The sequence below is a fragment of the Crotalus tigris genome, unplaced genomic scaffold, assembly GCF_016545835.1.
Source record: "Crotalus tigris isolate CLP2741 ecotype Arizona unplaced genomic scaffold, ASM1654583v1 scf7180000018491.14276545383:2951260, whole genome shotgun sequence".
NCBI lineage: Eukaryota > Metazoa > Chordata > Lepidosauria > Squamata > Viperidae > Crotalus > Crotalus tigris.
Genome location: NW_024097037.1, coordinates 106,845 through 131,746, shown reverse-complemented (window position 1 = coordinate 131,746; position 24,902 = coordinate 106,845). Strand labels below are relative to the sequence as shown.

Sequence of the window (24,902 nt, the reverse complement as noted above, 5' to 3'; positions counted from 1 at the left end):
ACATGCGCAGCACCAGCCCCATGCGCAGCGCCGGCCCTGAGGGGGAAAATGGCGGATCGCATTGTTTGGCGACCCCCATAAAATGGTCGCAACCCATAGGTTGAGAACCGCTGCCTTATACAGTAACTCACATCTCGTACACCGAATACCATGGTTATAGAATTTGGTAGTCAGCTTTGGAATTAATTCATTTTGAGCCTCTGGTGCTGGAAAGAGAAACCTATTCTTTTTTAGCCACTTTTTTGTGTATATGTACAGTATATGCAGGGATACACTGAGCAATATTAAATGAATAGAATTAATTTGCTTCTCCAGCATACATTCCCTAATCTTGCTAATATCTACTAGAAAACCTTTCTTTCTTCCTTCCTTCCTTCCTTCCTTCCTTCCTTCCTTCCTTCCTTCCTTCCTTCCTTCTCTCTCTCTCTCTCTCTCTCTCTATCTCTATCTTTATCTCTCTATCTCTCTCTTTTCTTTTCATTGTGGAAATAAACATTGCAAACTGCTGAAAAATATGGGTTCTTTATAGCAGTGCTCATTTCTGATCCTCAGAGCCCTGGATTTGATTATGTTAAAACAAAATTGTTTTGATTTAAGAGTGGAACTATTTATATGTTTATTTAAGAATGAGTATAAATTAAACCTCTGTGTTATTGTGAGCACACTTCTAGTCTTGTATCATCCAATTTATTAATAGTTTGTTCTCGGATATTTTGTTTTTAAATCCCTTTTGGTCATCTGTCAGATGCCTTGTTGATAACCCCTTAATCTCTTTAGCCAGGACAGGATTATCTGAATGCTTGAAAGAATAGAGAAAATGGAGTGGAGATATTGTAAATGCTTCCCAGGCAGCTATATTAAAGAAGTGGTGATTAGATCATTTTTCTTGTTTCATAAATAAAAATTAAAAATTATTTCCAAAGAATGTGAGGGAATGAGGGAAGGAAGATTCATTTTCTATCCTTTTGAATGTATTACATTCTGATTAACTAAATCCTTGCCATCTCAAGTTGGAAAGGGGCATTTTATTATCCCTAATCTGAATTTGTGATAGAAGATTCTGCTTTACCCTGATCTTCAATCTCAGGGATAATTCCTTTGTGATATTCTTGGGCACAAATAGTCTTTCTGATTCTAGCCATCTATGCAAACTCCAGGCAGGATTAACGTTCCTTTTCAGAGAATTAAACAAGAGCAAAAGGAATCAATTGTTCCATGTTGAAAAAGGCTGATTAAGATTTCATCACACAATGTTATAAAGGGAGTTCTCCCTCCCCCATCCTCCATAAATCCTTTTTTTTTTTTTTTTTTTGCAGCAGGGAAGAAACAAATAGGTAGTTGAACTATTACATAATTTTTTTTGAAACCTGGTGAATCATTGTGGCATTTATTTTCATAATATTTATAAAGTATTTAATTTTTAGTTCTTGTATATATTTCTCTGTCAGACACAGGAGTTCACTGTTTTTCAAAAAATAACTTCCCTTCTAATCTGATGTTTGGGGAGCAGCTGATCTTTCTTTGACAGAAATTTTCTATCATATCTATTAAAAGTGCTTGGAATCTTAACCAATGTCATATGGGTATATTAGTACTGCACATATCATTCATAGGGGCATTTCATGAAGTCACCAAGAAGTCTCTCCAAACTCACTACTCAAAGCATCATAGTACCTCATTCTTACCTGATGGTTCAGGATAAGGTGCTTCAATACCTTTTGCTTATGGTAACATTAAAGAAGAATATTTGTAGCTCAGGGTTGAAAATGTGGGATCCTCGGTGCTCTCTGAGTTTAGTTGTTTTCTTGCAGATATTTCATTACCCAGATTAGGTAATATCATCACTGCTAGCCCCTCTTTTGCATCTGCTCAGCAGCAAACCCAGTATAAACATTGAAGTATTATTGGGGAATATATCCTACATTATGTCAGTCTTGTGGAACTTTAAAATTTTAGTGAAGATGTGTGCAAGTATGCATTAAAGTCCTTTGATCTACTAATCTTTTGATGATTAATCATCCATGTGTAGAACAGGCAGTCCAGATGGAAAGGAAACTGACTGTAACAAATGTTGTACTCGTGATAATGAATACTGCATTCAATATAATTAATTTACATAAAGATTTCTATATTGCCAGTCACCTTATCCAATATAAAGATTTCTATATTGCCAGTCACCTTATCCAATATATCTTACTCTGATATTTATATTGGTCCCTTTATTAACTTTGTGTAGGGACATATGAAAAATACATCTTTCTCAAACACTTTGTCCAATATAGATAAAGGAGTAGTTGTTGATGGAATGGTTAAAATGTTTTTTTTTTCTTCTGAAAATGCTGGGTGTTTTAAGATGAGCCTTCTATTTGCAACTGTCTGCATTTTTCTATTTCTTTTTTTAACCAGGAAAAGATCAATTAAGTGGAAAAGATTGACTTCCTTTACAATGTCATTTGATTGCTACTGCCTGGCACTCTCCATCTGAAAACACCAAATTTGCTTTCTGGCATGCACATATTTCTGCCATTTAAAATCCTGAGATGTAATTGAAAATTGTTTGTGTTATTTGACAGGTAGATTGACACAAAGAGATCCAATTGTTTATTAAGGAATGCTTCTAATTTGTGAGGTTTCTTAGGCTAACTCTCCCCACCCCCAATTTTCCTCAACATAATAGAATTGCTCATAGTTTGGAGTTAATAAAGCTTCTGTTTTAATCCTGATACAACCATGCTGAAGCATGAAGGCCTTGCTTTTTGCCATTTTCACTGCAGCTCACCTTTTTCTTTGTTTGCATTGCTTATTGATTCCAGGGGTTATTCTGTTACTTCTGGATAAATTGCGCAAGATGAAATGGGAGCAGATGTGGAGACTCACAGCTGAAAGAGAGCTAATGAGCATGCTCTCCACCTCATTGGCCGACCAGGTGAGTGTGTGCTGACATCAGGATTACCCCTGAAAGTAGGGAATGGAAAGAGAAGTCTTACCACTTACATTACAGAACTTTTCCAGCCAATGTTGATGGTTCACTGCAGTGACTTACAACCATGTTTAGTGACCATTCAAAGTTATGACAGTGCTGAAAAAAGTGACTTATGACTGTTTCTCACATTTCCAACCATCACAACATTCCCATAGCCTCTTTATCAAAACTCAGGTGCTTGTCAATCAGCAGGTATTTACAGTGGTTGCAACTCAGGTGATCTCCATTTGCAACCTTACCAGGCAAGTTTCAACAAGCAAAGTCAGAAGGGGAAGCTGGATTCACTTAATAACAGTGTGATCACTTAACTACCAAACCAAAAAGGGTCATTAAAATCAGGTGTGACTCTCATAGCGATAGAGATTCAGGTCCCAATTGTAATCATAAGTTAAACAGTACTTTTAGATGGATTTTTTTAAAAATGGATGCTTGCTGGTATGAGAACAACAAATCCAACTTTCCCAGAATAACAGTGTGCTGATACAGATTATATAAGCAAACTATGTTGAAGTATTGGAAGTAGCTTTCAAGAAGCACGCTTTTGTCAATTTGTAGGTATTCAGGGTGAAATCTTTTTAGGATAGGAATTTTACAAGAATCATTTAACTATTTAAATATTATATGCTATTTTCTCTGTTGGTCACTATGCTGTTTAAACAACTTATGAACAAAATAATTGAGAATGAATCATAAAATTGTAGTAAATTATTTTTGAAAAGCATAATGTACAGATGAGGGAAGTCTTTGGCTTGATCTAGCTTTTTTTTTAAAGCCTATTTTCTGCTCACCTTCAGAAGCCCCCCTTTTAAAAATGGAAAGCTGAAGACTGAAGAAGCTTAAAAAATATCATTTTCTTCTATATTAGTTTTGCCATTGTCAGTTCAACAAGCGTTCTTTATGATTTCGCCTGTCTCCAACTTTAATAATCACCTTTGTCTTTTTCATTTTCTACCATATCATCTGAGTGCCTCACAGACATTAAGGATATTATACTCAGAGCATACTTGGGAGTTGGAGACGATTCATTACTCCATTTTTTCAGAAAGGATACAGATATGTGAAGCAATTAATGTTCTGATACAAAATCGATCAAAATCTGTTTCAAAACTCCTAAGTTCAGCTACCATTCCAAAATAATTTCCTTCTGCACAGTCTATGGAAGGCCACTGTGACTACTCTAGAGTTCATATGTATAAATTTAATTTGGCTTTCAATTTGCCTTTTAAAAATTATATTTTAGGATGGGAACTCCTGCGCTGAGCTGAAGAAATGAAGTGGCATCTGAGCTTCATTTCTGTAAACAAAAGTAACAGTTCCCCTTCCACTTCCAGGCATGGAGCAGAGAGGAAATTTTTGGGCAAGCAGGAGCAATTTGCAACCTTCCCTGCCAGCTTCTCCACTGACTTTCTGGGGAAGTGGCAAAGAAGATTGCAAATGAAGATCACCTGACCATGGAGCATTTGGTGAGCAGTCATAAGTGCAACATGTTGCCAAGCACCCAGATCACAATCATGTGACTCCTGGAGTGGCTGGAGTGACATTTTACAATGACCAGAAGTGCTTAGTGAAATGTTGAGTAGTCATTAAACAACTGGTCATAAGTTGAGGATCCCCTGTACCTGGCAAGATTATGCTACAACTTCCAAAGCAAATTTATCTTTATCTTTCCCTTCTTTGAACAAATTATGTCTAAATGGCTGATATCTTCCAACAGTGTCAGATGTCAGAATACCATCACAAAAATCTCCCCAATTTTATTGAATATGGCAACATATCTGTAATATATATTTTAATGCCAAATTAAATATCTCACATTATGCTTATTAGATGGTTTAATTGTAAAAGCATAATTGGTTCGGTGATGTTGATGTTCCTCAAGAAAACACTATGACAATGAGACCATATCCTGTGTCATGAGAGCTATTTTCCATATAATTTGTTTTTATTGATATTTCACTTATTTAGGAAATTTATATAGCCATCCATCTTAAAACACAATTTTTCTTGGCTCACAACTCTTTATTCAAGTATTTGTATCTGCCTCATTCCATAGATTTTTGACAGTTCTCATAAATTTATAGCTCTAGAGTAACTTAGAGCCTTAGAGAGAGGCTATCCAGACTTTGGGATTGGGCAAGCTTCTCCAAAGAGCTGAAACAGCCAAGGAGAACTCCTACTTTTTATTTCCAAGTGTCTAACATTTTGAAAGGAAAATGTATTTGAAGCATTCCTTCCTTAAAAGATTGCACAGCACAAATGACAGGTGACTTGAAGATGTTCCAAAAGTATTCTGTCCAAACCATACAAAGTTCTATAGGTGAAAACAGCAGAATTATATCCAGAAACACAGGTATCCAATACAATGCTTAGAGTCTTGATGAAATATTCCTGTAAGAGCTCACACCCATCAGCAGTTTGAGGTAACTTTTTCTTGACAGAGCTTCCCAGGCAAAATTTTGAGCCTTTAGCAATTTAGCTAAGATTTTCTTGGCTACAGCCTCCATTTTCTGATCAAGTAGAAACCATGAATCAAAGAGGATCGAAGATTGTGGAACTGTAATTCCTCCCAAAGTCAAATAACAAGTTCAAAATGAGCCAGATGATTTTTAGAATAGACCACAATTCCACCCTAATAATAAAAATAAATTGAGCTACTTCTATTCCAGCCAGTCCCCAACTTCCAACACTGGTTAAGAAGATACATTGTACCTCCTATTGTGAAAATATACAGGTCGGTATATCATCTGCATATTGATGAAGCTTCACTCTGAACTGATGAATTATCTCCGGAACTACCAAATGAGAATAATTAGAACCATTGCAAAACAGCCCCAGACCTCAAAGATAATCTACTATGGTTGATGAGTTCCATAACTGTTCAGTGGTCTGAAAATCCAAAAAAACAGTATTCCTTCTTCTCACAAGTTATCCATAAAGTTTCCAGTTTCCATCACACAACCAGATCAAAGTTTAACTGAAAAGTTTCAAGATAACCTGCTTTATCCAGGTCTCACTAAATGATATTTCATAAAAAAAAAATTCTGAAATCTTTCTTAAACAGGAAATGCTAGAGACTGGACAATTGTTGCCCAATATTGCAAGATAAGAAAATGAGTTATTCTATTTTTTTCCTCTTTCTAGGAAAAAACTGTAAGCAGTGATATATGTAGGCACTGTTTCATTACTTTTGCAATGTAATGGGTTAGGATCAATCACTTTTTCCTACCTAGTATTCTACATATAGTGCTAAATGATAGGTTGGTGGGAAAGTAGACAGACAAAAAGATAGTGCTTTTCCAATAGATACCAAGATCCTTGTAAAAAAGTTTCAAGTGAGGCAGCCTTGGTTTAAATATGAGGATTATATATGGAATTCAATTTAACTGTCTGGTGGGAAAAGTATAATCTTATAATCAATACCCATTCTGAACTGAAGGCAGAAGTGATTGAAGCATTTTGGATTAACTATTAGCTTTGATTATATATAATCACATACTGCATTTCCAGGATGATACACATCTAAGGACCTGTATGTGTTTTATCTGACCATATTTTGTTTTTTACTCCCCCCCCCTCCATGTCTTTTTAGCTTATTTTGTTATCCTTTTTTATTCAAAGTATGGCTTTTTTGCAATGTTCTCTGAATTTTTTTCCTATTCAACACCACCACCACCATCATTATCAACAAAAAGTGATAAATATCCAAACTCTCTATTATTTCTTTCAAATTTATCACTTTTTTTCTCACACTGTTGAAGAGATACTACTGATAGTATATTAGATTACTGTTGGACCTTATGCATAAGTATATTTCATGATAGCTGAGAAGCTTCAGTGGAATCAGAACTCCACTACTTTGATTCTGAGTAGTGTGTCAAATAAGGCCACTACAGTCCTTCACTAAAATTCTGAAAGAATAGCATGCTTTTTAAGCCTAACCCAAGGCTCATTATTAAAGCCCACCTGAAGCCAAAATAACCACTCTCAAATTATCATATTTAGAACATAATTATATAAAATTCTAGCTCTCTTGAAAAGTCTATAATGCTGGGAAAGGTGGAAAGAGATGGCTATATAGAGGAATACAGAGATTGCCTTCAAGTAAAGTGAACTCTACCTAGGAAAACAGTGAAGTGTGTTTTCCAAAAGAAAACTCAAGATTGGCCTGCTTTGACTGTGTTTGGTATGAAAGAGAGGGAAAGGGAAGCTCTGTCAGATTTTCTATAGTTATAGCCTACATCAACAACATTCTAGTATTTGTGATGTCTGTTTTCCAAGCTGGTCTAATTCAAATGACTGAGAGATGAATTCATAGTGCAACAAATATACCCAATGGAGGATCTGAGGCATCCAGGCTAGAAAGAGATCATGCTGGAGAATATCTCTTTGGTTGCTAGGAGTCAGCACCAACTTGATGGCATATAACTAGTCAAACAATGTGGAAAGTCAATATCTATTCTAAAGAAATAGTGTTCCTAATAATCAGAAAGGCCCTTATCTACACTCTTCTGTTAGAAGAAGTATATTATTAAACTTTAAAAAAAAGATTTTTCTCTATGAGACATTGCTAAATTGGATGCTCTCACTAGGGAAATATAGTAAGGATTAGGGTAGATCCTTTTAGCTCCAAATTAAAACACATCTTTTTTAATCTTTAAAAAGCAATATTGAATATCTTGAAGCTCTTATTTTTAAGTTGTCAATGCAGTTAAATCTAGATAAGTTTTAATTTATTATGGTTGGTCCTTCTTAGTTTGCAATTTGATGCTTTTAACCTCAAATGTTGCTATAAAATGTTTTTTTTATATCTTTGATTATGAAGATACAGTATTCAGATTTGATAGTGACATAATGTGTGTGGGCAGGTTTTAACAACCGTGACAAGGAAAGGAGTAGGCAGCTTTGTTTTATAGTTAGTCTTTCTTAAGAACCCAACAGCTGTCAAATGTGAAGCAGAAGCAGAGTTCCAGGCTATACTGACAAATACAGTGTATGACTGACAATTTTTTCTTTCAAAACTAAAACACCCAAATCTTGACTTTCAATTCTTAATTATTTTATTTATTCAATTTATTTGCTGCCCATCTCATAGTGAATGACTCTGGGCAGCCTCCAGCATTAAAACATTAAAATCCTAACACGTAAATATCTTTAAAAGAATAAAAATAGAAATCCCAATCAAGATAAATTATAGTTCAAAGATGGGGAGTTATAGTTTATCCACATTTTTATTATAATTATAAAGACAGTTTGCAACATGAAATTGCTTTTCTGCAAGGTGAAAAATGTTGTTTGTCTGCTTGTTTGTCTTTCTAGGACATTTTCAATGCAGTCATCAAACAGAATCCCTTTCTTGTCTATCAGCTTCCCTGTTTCTGGAATGTCCAATTGTCAGACCACACACGCTCTGAACAATGCTATCGGGATGTTTCTGATCTTAAGGTAAGTTTTAGTTAATGGACTGACTAATAATAACCAGCTCTGCATATAGGTAGAGAGATTAATATATCTTATTTGTTTTACTTTTGTATATACTTATTCACAAGTGTTTTCTACCAAATTTTCTCAACATTAAAATTAAAACATACTATAGTTTTAATTCAGCTTCCCTGATATATGCATTTTGTATGCAACCATCTTTAATATATGCCTTTTAATACAAGAGTTGCATTACAAAATATATTATTTTAGCATTATAGGAACAAACATGGATGTCATGTAAGCATTTGTATTTGTGTAAGACGAAATTATAGAAGTATGGATAAAGCATTTTAGAATGATATATAAGTGAGTCAGATGTAATTAACCAGACTTTCTTCCCTCTCTTTTATATATTTATGGCACAAAACCTAGAGATGTCTTCAGCTCCAGGAAAGAAAATTGCTTATTAAAACTATTTGAAACTGGAAGCACCTGCAGGGTCCAATGCTTTCATCAAAATGAGAACACAGCATCATTGCCATTGCAATGGAAGCTCTGCTCATTTTTAGATATGTGCACAAGTACGACACACATACAAAAGGGCTGACTTTGCATTTTAATAGTATGATGTTGCTTTTGTTATTTACCATCGTCTCTCTTTCAAAGCAATCTTCAGTTTTATTTGTGAATAAAATGAAACCAAAAGAGAATATCACCTCTTTGACACCTTTATAGATCAAGGTTTATGACTATTAACATATAGTTATTTTCATGTATACTTAGAGGAAGTAACACTGTTCAGTGAGAATTGTTTCTAGGTAAGTAAGCAATGCAATGGTTTACTGTTCTTACGCTTTAAAAGTGGCAGGACATGGGATATTAAATGTAATTATTGCCATCTTGTTACCATCTTGGGTGTTAGCTGAGAGCTTAGAGCACTTCTACCTTTGGAAAATGGATGAATAGATTAAATAAAACATATTTCATAGAAATGATCATATTATAGGTAGTTGTCAACTTACAACTGTAATGGAGCCCAGAATTTCAACTGTGACTCATGATGGTCGTACATCAAGGCACCCATGTGTCTGACTCAATTTTACAACCTTTTGTGGAGTTCATGAAGTAAATGCCATGGTCATAAAGAGAATGCTGTGGACATTAAGGGAATACTGCAATCATTGAGCAAGGCAGTGCATGCCTATGAGCATTTTTTGCCAGAAACTGTCTGAAAAGGTTGCCAAGCACTCAAAATGTGGTCATGTGACTGCAGGGGATTGCTGCCATTGGAACTCCAGAACCAAGTTGTAACTATCTTTTGGGAGGGCATTGTGACTTTGAATGGTCCCTAAGCAACAGGTCATTAACCAAGAATTACCTGTATTTCTGCTAGATCATGGACTCTTTCTCAAACTTTGGCATTATTGTTGCTCCAGTAATGATATTGCATGCAGTAGGATTTTCCAGATCCTGAAAAATGTTTTCCACTTAAAAACTATAGATAAATTTTGGAAATTTTACTAAATAAAATCTATGCTTAGATATCTACAGATAGAACCATAGGGCTGTAAGGGGCCTTGGAGATCTTTTAGTCCAAAGACAAATGGCTGTCCAATCTTTTCTTGAAAACTTCCAGCAATAGAGCACTCTCAACTTCAGGAGGCAAGCTGTTCTATTGATTAATTGTTTGCACTTTCAGAAAATTTCTCCTTAGTTCTAAGTTGGATCTCTCTTTAACGAGCTTCCATCCATTGCTTCTTGTCCTACCCTCAGGTGCTTTGGAGAATAAGTCGATCATCTCTTGTCTGAAACAGATTCTCAAGTATTGGAAGACATCATATCACCCCTAATACTTCTTTTCGGTAGGCTAGACATACCTAGGTCTCTTAACCATTCATCATACAGTTTAGCCTCTTATCTTTGTTGACCTTCTCTGCACTTTTTATAGGATCTTACACTCTTTCTCAGGTCCTAGTGCCTTTTTTGTAATGTGGTAACCCAAACTGGACACAATATTTCAAGTGTGGCCTCATTAGTGCAGTATAAAGGTGTACTATCATTTCTCGTGATTGTGAAGCTATCCCTCTATTAATGCAGCTAGCTGCATTAATAGATAGCTGATAAGCACACATGTGATAGCTGATAAGCACACTGCTGGCTTATACTTAAGTGATGGTCCATTAGGATACCAAAATACTGCCATAGTTATTGCTGTTGAGCCAAGTACCATCTATTCTATATATGTGCATTTGATTTTTCCTGCCTAAGTGAAAGACCCTATTTATCTCACCACTGAACTGCATCTTGTTAGATCATGTACACACATTAGTATAGGATTGCGATTCCCCAACCGTTGCGACTTGGTGGTCCAACTGGGGGAGAAGAGGGGAACTGGGCCACGTGAGTGGTGGGCTGGCGCATGCACTCATACAGCTCGACTTGCATGAGTCATGGGCTGGTCTGCATACACACAAGTGCCCGCCAGCCCACTACTTGGGCAAGTTGAGTTGTGTGCACATGCTGGCCCATCACTCATGCGGCCCAATTCCAAATAAGCCACAGCCCAGGGGTTGGGAACCCTTGGAATAGGACACTGCCATGCACAAACAAAACAGTGGGATCTGGCTAGGAATGTAAACACATTCTGCTCCTAACAGATCTCCCAGTGGAATAATAACTACAATCAAGACAACACTGACCAGATTTCATTTCCCAAAAACAAAATAAGTGGGGCAAGGAAGATATTGGGAGATGGTGCACTTATTTTATCATATTTACAAGCTGCAGAAATATCTAGGTGTCTTTTTAAAAATGTAAACAACATGGATTTTCTTCAGTGATGATTCTGAACTCCCAAAGTTATTTTTGCAGGGTATTATGCAGTCAAATAAGAGTTGCTGTTGAATAAAAGGCTTGTACCCATGACAAAAATAGTCATTGTTAAGTCATAAATTAAGTATAACTCCCAAAAGCTGTCTGAGAGCCAGATCCTAATACAAATTGACTAAAGCAGTAGAAGAGAGGGGATTTTTATAAATGTGCATACTCTTCATATTTGCTATATGAAGTAAGTAGAACCAAAGTAATTTTATTCTCTTTATATACTTTTGATGGGGGAAGTGGAAAGGAGAAGGAGAGCGAGCTCTTCCATATTTGCACTATAAGCTAATGGGATAACTGCAAATTGCTTTACATCTCCAACCTAGTGTCAGTGCAGAGAATGATAAAACAAAATAAATCCCTGTTCTATAATTATGCTTAGCATCACTGGGTGTCTCACAGAAGTCATGTTAAGGTCTATTTTTGAAACAGAACTGCAGCTTAAAGTTGTTGCTTCATGAGCAGGACTCTATGGATCATATTAAGCTGAACTGATCAGTTTCATCCAAGAATAATTTCACTTGTGGATCTGCCCTACTTGTATCGAGAAATATATATCTATTTGTTTAATAGGCAGAGTCACTGGTGCATACGTGCGGTCCATGGGGGAGGGAAGTGAAGTTGACATATTTAGCACAAGCTTGATTTTTAAAACAAAAATGTGAAAATTAAGCAGTTTCAATGACATTTAAAATAAATGGCCCAATATAGTATATTTGGCACATTCAGTATTTCATACTGATTCCAGCTGGAGAGAAGAATAATGTAGAAGAAACCTCCAAGGGATAGGAAAGAAAGAGATGAATAGTACATGTTGGCATTAGAAGATTAGGAAGGATTGTGTGGGGGGAAAAGAACCATAAAAGTTTTTAAATTCCAAACTAAGCTGGACAAGATCTTAGCATTCCTTAAATCAAACAAAACCAAATTATTCCTATCAAGTAAAAAAGGCACCAATTTAATTTCATCTGGCCCCAAGATCACAGGGACTTGGGAATTTGTCAACATTATCAAAATATTCTATTTCAAAGTTAACTATGATCATAAGTGGCTGTTGTTCATTTATATATATATTTCTCTGTTGCTTTGCTCATAATTTTGAGCAATGAATGCCTTTTGTATGAGACAAAGGAGGGCAACTTGAGACCCCAGAACCAGCCCTCTTGGAGAGCATTGGGGGGGAGGGAGAAGACTTAATATCCTAGCCCTCACCTAGCACAAATTCCAAACATCACAATTTCCTGTTATTTTGATATGGGAAAGACATAAATACTACTGTATAAGCTCTAAAATAGTAAAATAAGTTAGAATAGCAAGCATAACTAACACCCCAAATATCCCCATCCAAAAGAAAAGAAAAAAGAAACTGTTCCCATGCATTACAGAGCTTTGTTTCATCTTGTGTGGAATGTTGTTGTTGTTGTTCAGTCATTAAATTGTATCTGATTCTTCGGGACCCCAAGGACCATAGCATGCCAGCTACCCTCCCTCCCCTTCCTCCACTGTTTCCTGGAATTTGTCCAAATTCATGTTCATTGCATTGATAACACTATTAGTTTTTGAAACTCAAAAGGGATGGGGTTTGGGGGTTTTGTTTTTGATTTTTTGAGTCTCCAGATAGTAAACTGTGTCCTGAATATCTTTCGAAATGCTCCAAATGTTTAGGACAATGGTTCTCAACCTTTTTAATGCCGCGACCCCCAACCAGTCGTAAGTCGAGGACTACTCAACTGGTGCAGCACCGTTTGCAGAATGGGACTTTTGGCAGGCTCAGCAGGGCAGAGACAGCCTGGACAAATCCTACTGGCTTTTGAAATCCTATTCAAGAGAGTCTATTCTATTGGCTTTCAAAAGCCAATAGAATAAAAGGGAGTAGCACAGCTAAGGAAAAGGGGGGGGGGAAATGGCGGACTGCGTTGTTTGGCGACCCCCGTGAAATGGTCGTTCGACCCCAAATGGGGTCCCGACCCACAGGTTGAGAACCACTGGTTTAGGAAATAGTTACAGAAGAAAGTGATTTAATTAACCATCCAACTGAAGCAATGTCCCTTCACTTTTTGGGTGGATTGTGGGAATAGTTCTTCAGATATTTGCAAAATCCTTTTTCATAATTAAGGAGCATTTTCTCTATGAGCACATGAAATTTAAGAGGACTTAGATTATACTCTGAATCTCAGTTCGCGTAGCCAAACTCCTCTCTGTTTTGAACAGCCTCTCAAAAAAACAAACAGTTTTTCCTTCCACAGCAGCCCATTACTTCTCAGATCACTCTAATTTCCGGCAAGGTTTGCTTTTCTGCCTCTGCTGCCTTAGCTTGCTTACTCCGTGCTAGCCTTCTTGGTTTCCCATTTACCTGTAACAAGAGCTGCCTTATGTGGAACAAAGGCATTGATTTCCCTCCACTTCCTTGGTCACTTCTCAGACTTCGGTTCCTTTGGACTCAGTGTGGGGCAGCCACCAAAGCTGTGCTTCTCTTTGCTTACATCCACTAACGTTGGCAGGGAGGAATAGGGCACAATAAGCTGCTCTGCTTTCCTTGTATACCCAGCAGGTAAAAAATACAGTGTAGGATCAAGACCAGCAGGCCTGCCCTTGCTCTGCCCAGCATTGAATGGTAATTGGGTAGAGATGGGGTGAAAGCCCAGGCTGTGCTGCTATGATCATGTTACGGCCTGTTCCTCACTTTTCTTTCCCCCTTCATAACAGAAGCCTTTTATAGGTACCTTATGGCTACCTGTATAAAGCATCCGTTGGCTTCAGAATGCTGAAGAGACAAAATTGATCTGTTTCTCTGAAAAGAACTTCACTAAATGGGATTCCTCTGTGATGCCCAAGATTACATTGGGCTCAGTTTATACGCATACCAAGATAAAGCCAAGCTGTCTTATTATGTCTCCTTTGTCTGCCTTTGTCTCTCTTCACCTCAAAGAATTTGCTTTGGCCTTGCTTGCTGGATCTGGCTTCTCCTTTAAGCCATAGATAGCCAAAGAAAGAAATGTAGAAAGTATAGAGGATGGCCTTGAGGGACAGAATGAAGATCCAAGGCAATGTTCAGATAAAAGTTACCCACACCAAGGAAGTAGTCTACAAAAATGCTTCAGATAGCAGCAGCACCCCAATTCACACAGAGGTAAAAGAGGAAAGCATATTCAGACTTGAAATATTCTGTTACTGTAGCTGTTTTAACAAAAAAAATGATTTAGGCCCACACAGCATTTGTTTCTTAGTCTGGTCTACTTTATAGGGCTGACAAGAACCAACAGTAAGGATATGAAAACAGATCTTCCCCAAGCATCTCAAGATCACAGGACTTGATTTTAAATCATTGGGAAGAACTTTCATTAAAAGCCATATGAATCACATATATCACATATCACATGCATAGAGCCATGGTGGTGCAGTGGTTAGAATGCAGCACTGCAGGCTAACTCACTGCTTACGCCAAGAGTTTGATTATGAATGGCTCAAGGTTGACTCAGCCTTCCATCCTTCCGAGGTCAGTAAAATGAGGACCCAGATTGTTGAGAGCAATATGCTGACTCTGTAAACCGCTTAGAGAGGGCTATAAAGCACTATGAAGCTGTATATAAGTCTAAGTGCTATTGCCATATTTAATATGCAAAGATTCATAGAGCCATCCATTGTTTCTGCACACAAATATTAATTGCAGCCTCAGCCAGTAAACATTTCCAGCCTTAGGTCAGAGACTGCAGTAGTCCAACTTAAAAAAAAGATTTTTTTCTGCTGAATAAAGAGTTTTCAGCCCCAGAAAATTGACAAAGACCACACAGCAACTGAAATCCTATATAACAAGTTAATTAATTGTGAATTTCCCCAACAATGAATTCAGTGACCTCACTAAAGGAATCAAGCAAAGAATTTGCTGGTTGTCAAGGATACAACACAGATAATTTGGGCACTGAAAATAATTGCAGAAACTATTTTTTTCAACAAAAAATAATTCAATAAAAGTTCATTTCAGCAGTAAATTTTAGTTACTGAAAATATGCCCCTTCCCATAAATCCCTCCCTTAATACTCCTCGTTCAATTGTACCACCATGTTAAACATAATCTGTGCTGAACTGTTGCTTCTCCAGTGATTCAAATCATATACCTTATTGTGAAAAATAAACTACACTATTTAGTTCTTTGCCATCATATCTTCCTATCTATATTTTCTAAAAGAGAACCACCTTGTAAAAATTGACTGTTAAAATGTCTGTTATTTCAGCACTGTAACCCAAAATAGGCCTTTCAAATTCATCACAACTTTTTTTCATTTGTTGTATTTCTTGCAAGGCCTATAAATTGGACTGGATATAGTTCTGATTGTGAACACTTGCCTTGATCCTTGGCCTTCTTTGTTTTTCATGCTTAGCAATATTTCCTATATCCTCAAAAGCAAATTCTGTTCCTAGAAAGTTAGGGTGATTGACTCTTCCTTCAATTATGCAGCTTATATTAGTTTGACATTTTTTGACTGTAGAGTCCTTGTACTGTCTGAGTTTGCTTTACTTGCATTAGTTTCATGTAATTACATCCTCACTAGCACTGAGGATGTTAGCTAGTCAGTAATGAAATGTCTACAAACAAACAACCAGGCTCAAAGAGAGCACCAAGAACTCCACAGTTCAATCCTGAGCTATCTTTATTTTCTTGACTATCCTAACAGGGCAATCACATTTTTCAAACAGAAGAGTTATTTTACATTTTATCAAACTAGAATGTAAAATAAAAACAATATATCTTTGTCCTTTTTTTGGCAATTGATTTGCTTGTTTACATGCTACCCTTCTCACCATTAAGATGACTCTGAGAACTTGCATACAGTAGAAACATAATTTTAAAGAAAAACTATATAAAAAAACTAAAAGGAGATGAACAGCATAGGAATGAGATCTTGTTATCCCATTAAGCACCACCAGTGGTGCGTGTCCCCTCGAGCCCCCAAACCAACCAGTAAAACTAAGTTTTAATACCTTCTGGAAGGCCAAAAGGGTGAGGGCAGTTCTAACGTCTGGTGGTGAGAGTGTGCCACAGAGCCAAGACCAAAGTGGAAAAGGCTCTTTTCATTGACCCTACCTGCCAGAATTTCTTAGCAGATAAGGAACAAATTGGGGTAAGATGGTATAAGATCTCTTGCCTTGAGCAGGGTGCAAGCTGCTCTAATTAATACTTTGCGGTGCCTGTAGGATTGCCTAGCTCGGTTTATAGCGAATCATAATTTGCCAGTTTGCTTAACATCCATTTGATATGGTTTCCATGTTAAGGCCCAGACAAACCATAGGTTATTGACTTTGATATAATGATAAGGTGACCAACTTTTTTACAACAAAAAGGAGGACATGAATAAATTGAAGAAAAAAATATCGTAAATAAAAGAAACATTGTATTTATTGCAACAATAATACAGAATACACTATAATATGATCAATGCATAATAAAAACATTTGTAACAATAACATTTTATATTGTAATTATACTTACATGCCTATTAATTATTTAAATGAGTACTTTTCCATTGAATGAATATTTTTTGTCAATGTATCATCTTCTAACAATATATTGGAAATATCTGAACAAGAAATATCCTTCATATTGAATTTTATGGCAAGTGCTGCAGCTAGAGTATCAACATTCAATCTCGATTTCTCACTTGTCCAAAAATCTACACGGCTGGACTGCACGGGGGTGGGCGACGGAGGCAGGTGTTGTGAGCCAGGTGCTCCAGGATGGCCATGTAGATGCGCAGGGTGAAGTGGTGGCAGCGCAGGTCAGCACTGCGTAGACACCAGCTGGCGCGGCCCATGGAAGGTCAACTGCCTGCTGCGCCCCCACCCACAACCGCCCTGCCAGCACCGCTGCCCTGCCGTGGAGAGCCGGCCCCGCGGCTCACAAAGCCGAGCCAGCTCTGGCCCTGAGCCGCCCCCCAGCACCACCGCCCACCCTGTGCATCCCCATAGAGCCGGCCCCATGGCTCGCAAAGGCAAAGCACCAGCTGCGCCAGCTCCAGCCCTGCAGCCGCCCCACCCTACGCATCCCCGTAGAGCCGGCCCCACAGCTCGCAAAGGCAAAGCACCAGCTGCTCCGGCTCCGGCCCTGCAGCTGTCCCCCCAGCCGCTCCCCAGCATCACTGCCCACCCTGCGCATCCCCGTAGAGCCGGCCCCGCGGCTCGCAAAGCACCAGCCGCGCTGGCTCCGGCCCTGCAGCCACCCCCCAGCACCACCGCCTACCCTGTGCATCCCCATGTTGAACCGAACAGGGAAGATCAAGAGAAACTTACCGCTCCAGTCTCCTCCAGCTATCTGCGGAACTAAGTAAGAGATGGTGTAGTTGGGTAGCAGTGAGGGATGCAAAGTTCCTGCAACTTGCACATGCAAAGTTTGCCGCCTGGGTGTTTTGGCGCGCTCAGCAGCAATTCCTATTGGCTTTCGAAAGCCAATAGGGGGAGTAGCACAGCTCAGGCAAAAGTTGAAAAAAAAACCATCAAAAAAAGGTCCCGGAACGCCTTCTGGGCGTTCTATGAGGAAAAAAAAAACCCTGCAGATAAGTCTTCAAATATAGAAAAAGAGGACATTTAGGAGACATTTTCGAGGGAGGACAGAACTCACAAAAGGAGGACTGTCCTCCCAAAAGGAGGACGGTATATGGAAAAGGAGGACATTTAGGAGGACACTTTTTGAGGGAGGACAGAACTCAAAAAAGGAGGACTGTCCTCCCAAAAGGAGGACGGTTGGTCACCTTAATAATGACCCGTTGCATATCAGCAAGAATATTATTCACTTCATGACATAAAAAGAGAACATGTAAGCCTAAACTTGTTTATATATTGTAATGCACACTTTCCTTTTCTTACTCCAGTATCAAATACAGTATCACAATTTTCTTTAGTAAAGTTCCAATATCTCCAATATTAAGGAAAGTTGTTTTTCCCAGAGTCTTCCAGCTCTGAAGGGCAAAACTGATGATCCTGACCTTAAAATATCTGTATTCAGTAGCACATTCTGACAAACCTCTATTACTTTCCTAGTTTTTGAAAACTTTGATCCATCAATTTGAAATGCAAATATGCTTCAATTCCACAGTGTGGGTACAACTAATTCTGCTTCATTGTAATAAGATAGTTAAATTCCCCAGTTCCTAAAAGGACTAATCTTCTTTTGAGAATAACTTCTTAAAGTTGGTGTAGCATTCAGTGGAAACTTCTGTTCAAGAAAGGTCAGGTTCCTTATAGTTCAACATTCAAACATAAAAAAGGTAAATACTCATGGAATTCTGTATGAAGTATGTCAATAGGGAAAAATATAGTCAGAAAGACTGTAAGAAAGAGTGGGCTGCTCTGATCAAAGAAGTATTCAAAATTAGGGGTAGCTACTTGCCCTAGAAAAGTTTTCCATTTATTATTTATTTAAAAATATGTAGCAGTTACAAGGGCATTTAAGAAGATTGCATCAACATTCATAGTTGAATTATGTGGGATATTATGTGTTGAATTATAATAGATTATGCAGAATTGTGTACATATCAACAGAAGACCTTTCCACCTGATTTCATCCTGACTGGGGATTATTGTAATTGGACTTCAATGTTGTAAACTTTAATAAAATTATTTTTTTAAAAAAAGTGTATCTGCACAGAGCCAGATTGGAGAAAGTTGTTCTACTTCAACCCAATTTATTACCGTAAACCTATTGTTAGAAAATGTGCCATACTTATATAAATGAGAAAGAGAGTATTATTTATGGCATTCATAAATTCTTAAACATTTCAAAAGCGTAAGAATAAATGCATTTTCTCATATCCGTGTCCTGTTAAAACTCTCGTTGCCATGACCTTTAACTGGGCAAAATTGTGAGTCGAAGGGCAATAATTTCTGAACCATGGTACCTCAAATGAGCTAACTTACAGAATGTGTCCAAAATCCAAAACCCATTGCTCCTATGAGAATAAAATTTGTAGAAGTTGTAGATGCTTCAGTGCTACTGGTTGCTGCTACACTGCTGTATTACTGCTGCTGCTACAAGTTTCATTTTCAATGTTCAGTGACTTTCCCAGGAAGGAAGGAAGGAATAGAATATAGTAAAAGTAAAACACACAAACCTATATTTTTATTTTCTCGAAGAGCAATTGTAGTTGTGTGTATGTGTGTGTGTATGTATTTAATTACCCTATAAATCTGGCCATGCATGTAAATATAGTAAGAGTGATAAAGCATCTGTCTAGTTCAATGGCTCCCAACTTTTTCTATACCCTGCACCCCTAGAACGCTTCTGATATATTCTTGTATCCCTTACAAAAGTTTGAAATAACAGCAACGAATTATGCATATATGCTATAATTTTGAAAACACAAGTTTTCGTACCCTCTGGAATATTGTTTTAACCTTCCCCTGCCTGGAAGGACGAACAGGGGAAGGTTAAAACAGTGAGCGGATCAACAGGACAAAATAGAGAAGGGGGTGCAGGGGGAGGCGGTTGGCAGAGGCACCACCCCCTAAGCTTCACTCTGAAGATGCTGGCGGTGGACCAGCAAAAGCTAAGTTGTTTTTTAATATTGTAAATAGTTGTTTTTATTGTTTTAAAGTCCTTTTAACAATAAACAGCTGATTCATACCTCTCCCGGAGATCAAGGATTGTGTTATTGAATAAAAAACTATATATTCATGTTGCTATATTGTTTTACAAGATCTACATTTGTGGACAAATTTTAAATGAAAATATATATTGTATTATAATATATTCCTATTTTTTAAAATGTTAAATTATACAGGTAGTCCTCCAGGTATAATATACCATTTAATGACCGTTTGACATTACGACATCTCCCCAAAAGCTACAGACGAACCCGTTTCAAAGTTACAATGCCTGCAGTGCCCCCACGGTCATTTCCTCTTGCAACCAACCATAGCGACACTGCACAAACCCATCTACCTATTTCTCACCCATCTTGCCCCACTGGATCCCCGTAGGGTTTGCCACCCCAGCAGGATCCACACATGCCTCCCTACTCCCACTCAGCTTTCGAAGCTATCGAAATCTTAGGAAGTCAGGATTATTATGGCTGCTCCATTGCTAGACTGTTGCTGGCACAATCAAGAATAAATCCTGCCAGTTTTTCTTTCCTCGCTATGCTTTGCTCCCCCAAAGCCCGCAGCTCTAGCAGAAAGGTAGTTTTCCTTGCTGGGTGACCTGAGAATAAATCCTGTCACTTTTGCCTTCCTCACAATATTTTTTGTCTCCCAGGATCAACAGCACTAGTGTAAAGCAACATAAAGGATTGTGAGGAAAGCAAAACCAGCAGGATTTATTTTCAGCTCACCCACTGCCAAAAACGTTAACTTTACACACTAGCTGGCTCTGGGGGGAGCAAAGCATATTAAGGAAAGCAAAACCAGCAGGATTTCTCCTCAATTGTGTCATGTGGCCCAGCAACGGAGGGGCCCTCCCTACTCCAATTTCCTGAGCTCTGGATATCTTTCAGTGGTAAGTGTACAGTTGTGTGGGGTGGGATAGGGAGGAGGCCCTTAGGGCTGTGGAGACTGCAAGGGGCAGGAAGCAGAACATGGGATACCTCAGAGAATGGGATGAGGCCTTGGGAGGCGCAGTGCAGGTGGGTCTGTGCCTGCACCAGGCCTCATGCTCTCCCCCACCCCTGAGTCAAACACATGCTCTAATTAATGACCTGCATATTTGCTTAATGAATGCATTGGAAAGAGCAGGATGGGGAGGTTGTTAATAACATAGTTATTTAATGTAAATATCAACTATAGACACTAATGGACAGGTTCTGTTACTGTCGTAAATCAAGGACTACCAGTACATTTTTAAAAAAATAAAAGTACAGAAATGCATTCAAAAACAATTGTACCGGGGTGGTTCCATTTAGATCTCAGTACTGCATGAAATTCTTGTGCATTCCTGAAGAAAAATGGTTTATACTGTTTGCCAATCTACAAAATAGAAGTTATCAAAATGGGCAAAGCTTACCAAGATCAAGTCAAAATATATCTGTAATATTTATTTTAGCATTTATATAAAGAGAGATCATGAGATGGCAATTATGAGATTAGGTTTAGAACAGAAACGTTAAATTAAAATGTTGTGAGTGGTTGCCAGTATTATGAACTCTTAAGGTTGAAATATATGGGCATATTATTAACTCTAAAAGAAGTAGGATTTAATTATTCATAATAATTTCCAGTAGGTGCTGACCTATATTATGTTCAGCTGTAAATTAAGGCATTTCAATAGTTTTAAGCCTGCATTTAGATTCTGGTCAGGAGCTTGTTCATATAGAATGCCAAATCATTCTGCAGACATGGCCTTCTCATCTTTCATAATACTAACCCAGGATTATAAAGATAAACAGAACTATAGAACAGGATTAAAAGAAATGTAGAACTGATTACACTTACACTTAAGTGGACTTACTTTCCAGGTGTGAGTTGGAAGGTCTTAGAAATCTAATCATAAAATAAATAAAACTAGTTTGTGATATGGCAATGGTGCCTGTTTTTGAAGAAAAAGAAATCCCATCAGGCAAACAGATTACTGAGAAAAATTACTTCTCTTAAGTAACTTTTCAGATCGTGATCATTCAGTAAAACCTATGTATTATGCATGAGCTCTCTTCCAAACAAGGAAACATTTGTATTTTGCTATCCTCTTACTCTCAACTTTAACTGAATGTAATAGCCATTAAGTGATTCTGCAACAATATTTGTATCCTATTTTGTTGATGGTGATAATGATGTATTGCTTTTGTCATCACAAGCCTATTATATTTATGAAAGCCATTATCCATTTCATGTATTTTTACATATTGAATGTCAAATGACTTGTAATATCTTAATTACAACATAAGTTAATTCTGTGTTTTATATTTTTTGTGTTTCCTTAATAGTCCTTAAATATTGGACATACACTTATTCTTTACATGCTTCCCTATAAACAGCACCACTGAAAAAAGGTGACACTAATCAGTTTCACTTATTCTCCTGTGCTCCATTAACTTCTGTTCACATATAGATTCCTGACACATCTTCCAGTATTATAACTTTATGAACAGCAAGTCCTTGAGATCCATTAAGTTTTGGACAAACAGAAACTTTCAATTTGTATCTGCCTAGTTGGCAGATATTAATGAAGTAATTGCCTAGACTGACTAACTTTTTTTGTGATAATCCCTGATTTGATTAAGACTTATTCCCACTGAGGTCATATCAATCAATCCTCAAGAATTTGTGCAGTTTTCTAGGTTCCATGCACTTCTGCCCAGCAGTTTATAGGACTAAATATGTACTGCAGATGCAGAAAGATAAAAATGGAGGATCTAGATCAGTGTTTCTCAAGCTTGGCAAATTTAAAATATGTGTACTTCAACTCCCAGTATGCTGGCTGGAAAATTCTGAAAGAGGAAGTCCAGACATTTTATTTGCCAAATTTGACAAGCACTAATCTAGATAAATGCATCTTCTTGCAAATCTTCATTTAGCTAACTTCTTCCATATTTGCTTGGTGCTGGTATTCATGCAAGCTTGGTAAATCTAAAACAACTTCATCCAAAATCCTGAACAAATAATAGTATGACCATGTAGCCTATTTCAAAATACATTCCTCATTTGAAGGACTGTTCATTTGATACACAGTTTAAAATGAAGAACTGGAAGAAGGAATCGCATGGCCTTGAACCTGTTTCTCAGTAATTACCATTTGGAGAGCAGTCCCCTTGGTCACAGTTTTTCATGCCAGTATAACGATTGCATTGCTCTTCAAATTATGGTAATTATTTCTAAACTGGTATCTGTGCATATGAATTAACACATATAAATTCCATTCAATTCAATGTCCTTTTTTAATGATGCATTTTCCTCTTTCTTTCCTTTTCTTTTTGGCAATTTTATGCATTGGTAATGGGCCTGATAAACTGCCCAAATTCCTTTTGGTAAAATGAAAATGTGGTGTAACGGTGTGTCAAGGTCCCTGAGATATGGTCCCCAGAGACTTCAAAACTTTGTTCTTTTCATTTCTATTATAACAAAAGGGGGAATGATCAAATATCTACTAAACAGGAAAGTAACATATTCACTGTTTAATTTATATTAAATTCAAATTGAAATAAAATCAAATCAAGCTTAATTAATATAATATAAAAGAGGAAATCAATTTATGCTGCTAGGAACTAAAAATGAGTTGATGATAAAGAAACTTCAAAAGGAAATTATCCTCAAGTTTCAGGTTTGTGTTGATATTTTTTCCTGCTTTCTTCTTGTATCCTTTCTTTAAAATTTTGACCAATAATTTCCATTTCTACATTTAAGAAAAAGCATTTATCTCCTTCTAAAAATATTTAACTGGTCCTTAAGTGTTCTTTCCTTTATGACTTGCATTAACTTATTTTTTGTTTTCTGCAGAGAAGGCATGTTCTTAGTCTTAATGCTTTATTGTTCCCTGCTCCTTGGATTTTATGCAGTGGGCTAAAAAGGGATGTTTCTTCACAGGGTGCTAAATTGTCAATAAATAAAGTTATTTCACTTTATTATATGAACATCTCACTGCATTGTGCGCACAGATTAAAATTACATACTATAAAACAAAAGGCATAGCTTGGTATAGACAAAATCTTTTTCTGGATAGTTGAGGTAACTGTTTTCTTCTGTGAGGTTTCTGAATTAGGCTTGTTCATTATATTTTATGTTCTCTTTGTTTCACATAACTCATTTTTACTGGCTTTTCCTCAGTAGCCAGTAAGTGATCCTGTGAAAGATCAAACTATTTTAGTATCATTACCTAAAGAAGATTTTTTTTTACTAGAAATAGGAACTGTCAAGAAGATACAGTTTACAAAGCTGTAATGCAGCTGTTGCTTATTCAGCACTTGGCAATCAGTGGCAGCAAAATATATTTGCAACTTAAAGTACTATCTTACCTCTGTCTAATTTTTTTAATGGACACGCAAACTCTTAAGAGTTGAACTTTGGATGAGTTTCCAACAAAACTCTCTTTCTTCTCCGTATACATTGTTTGGATCTTTTTCAAATGCATAAAATTAATGCTTGGGACAATAAATCCTTTTTATAACTAAAATATAACCTCCATAAAACCATTTTTTTCTAATTTGTAATTTTTTTTATTCTACTTGATGCTTTTTCCTGAGGGCCTTTCATTCTCACTCCTTTGTCATCTCCCTTTATACTGCCAAAAGTAGGATTGTTGATTTGGATTGGAGGGTAGAGAAATGATAAAGGGACTGTTTAACGACTAATCTTTGCAAAGAAACAAGAATGTAAGACATGAAAATTAACAAGACTCTTAGTTCAGACAAAAGACAGCATGTTTCAAATATCTCTTTGCCCAAGATGTAGATTTGTAGAACAGAGCCCATCATATAGATAGAATTCAATAGGTAGGATTTTCTATTATTAATTTTCCTTGGTTTTCTTTAAAAAAGAGGTAAATGTGGAAGTCCTTTAGTGATACCTTTCCCACTGGTATATTCTTATAATTTCTGTACTGAGGAGGAAGAAATGTTGTCAAATGCAAAAACAAAAGAAGAGGATATTTAGAAGATAAACCAATGAAGCTGGGTTTTGATGCCTGCATTGTTTTCTCTACCAG

At 37.1% G+C, this 24,902-nt stretch overlaps 1 protein-coding gene across 2 annotated transcripts in view; it reads left to right on the top strand.

The window, feature by feature from the left end:
- The window catches only part of LARGE1 (LARGE xylosyl- and glucuronyltransferase 1), a 405,761-nt gene that overhangs the window by 333,554 nt on the left and 47,305 nt on the right, over window positions 1-24,902 (top strand). For both annotated transcript variants that reach the window (XM_039353059.1, XM_039353060.1), the window contains exons 8-9: window positions 2,814-2,926; window positions 8,300-8,425. In XM_039353059.1, the coding sequence (XP_039208993.1) occupies window positions 2,814-2,926; window positions 8,300-8,425 (239 nt within the window). The remainder of the gene's footprint in view (window positions 1-2,813; window positions 2,927-8,299; window positions 8,426-24,902) is intronic.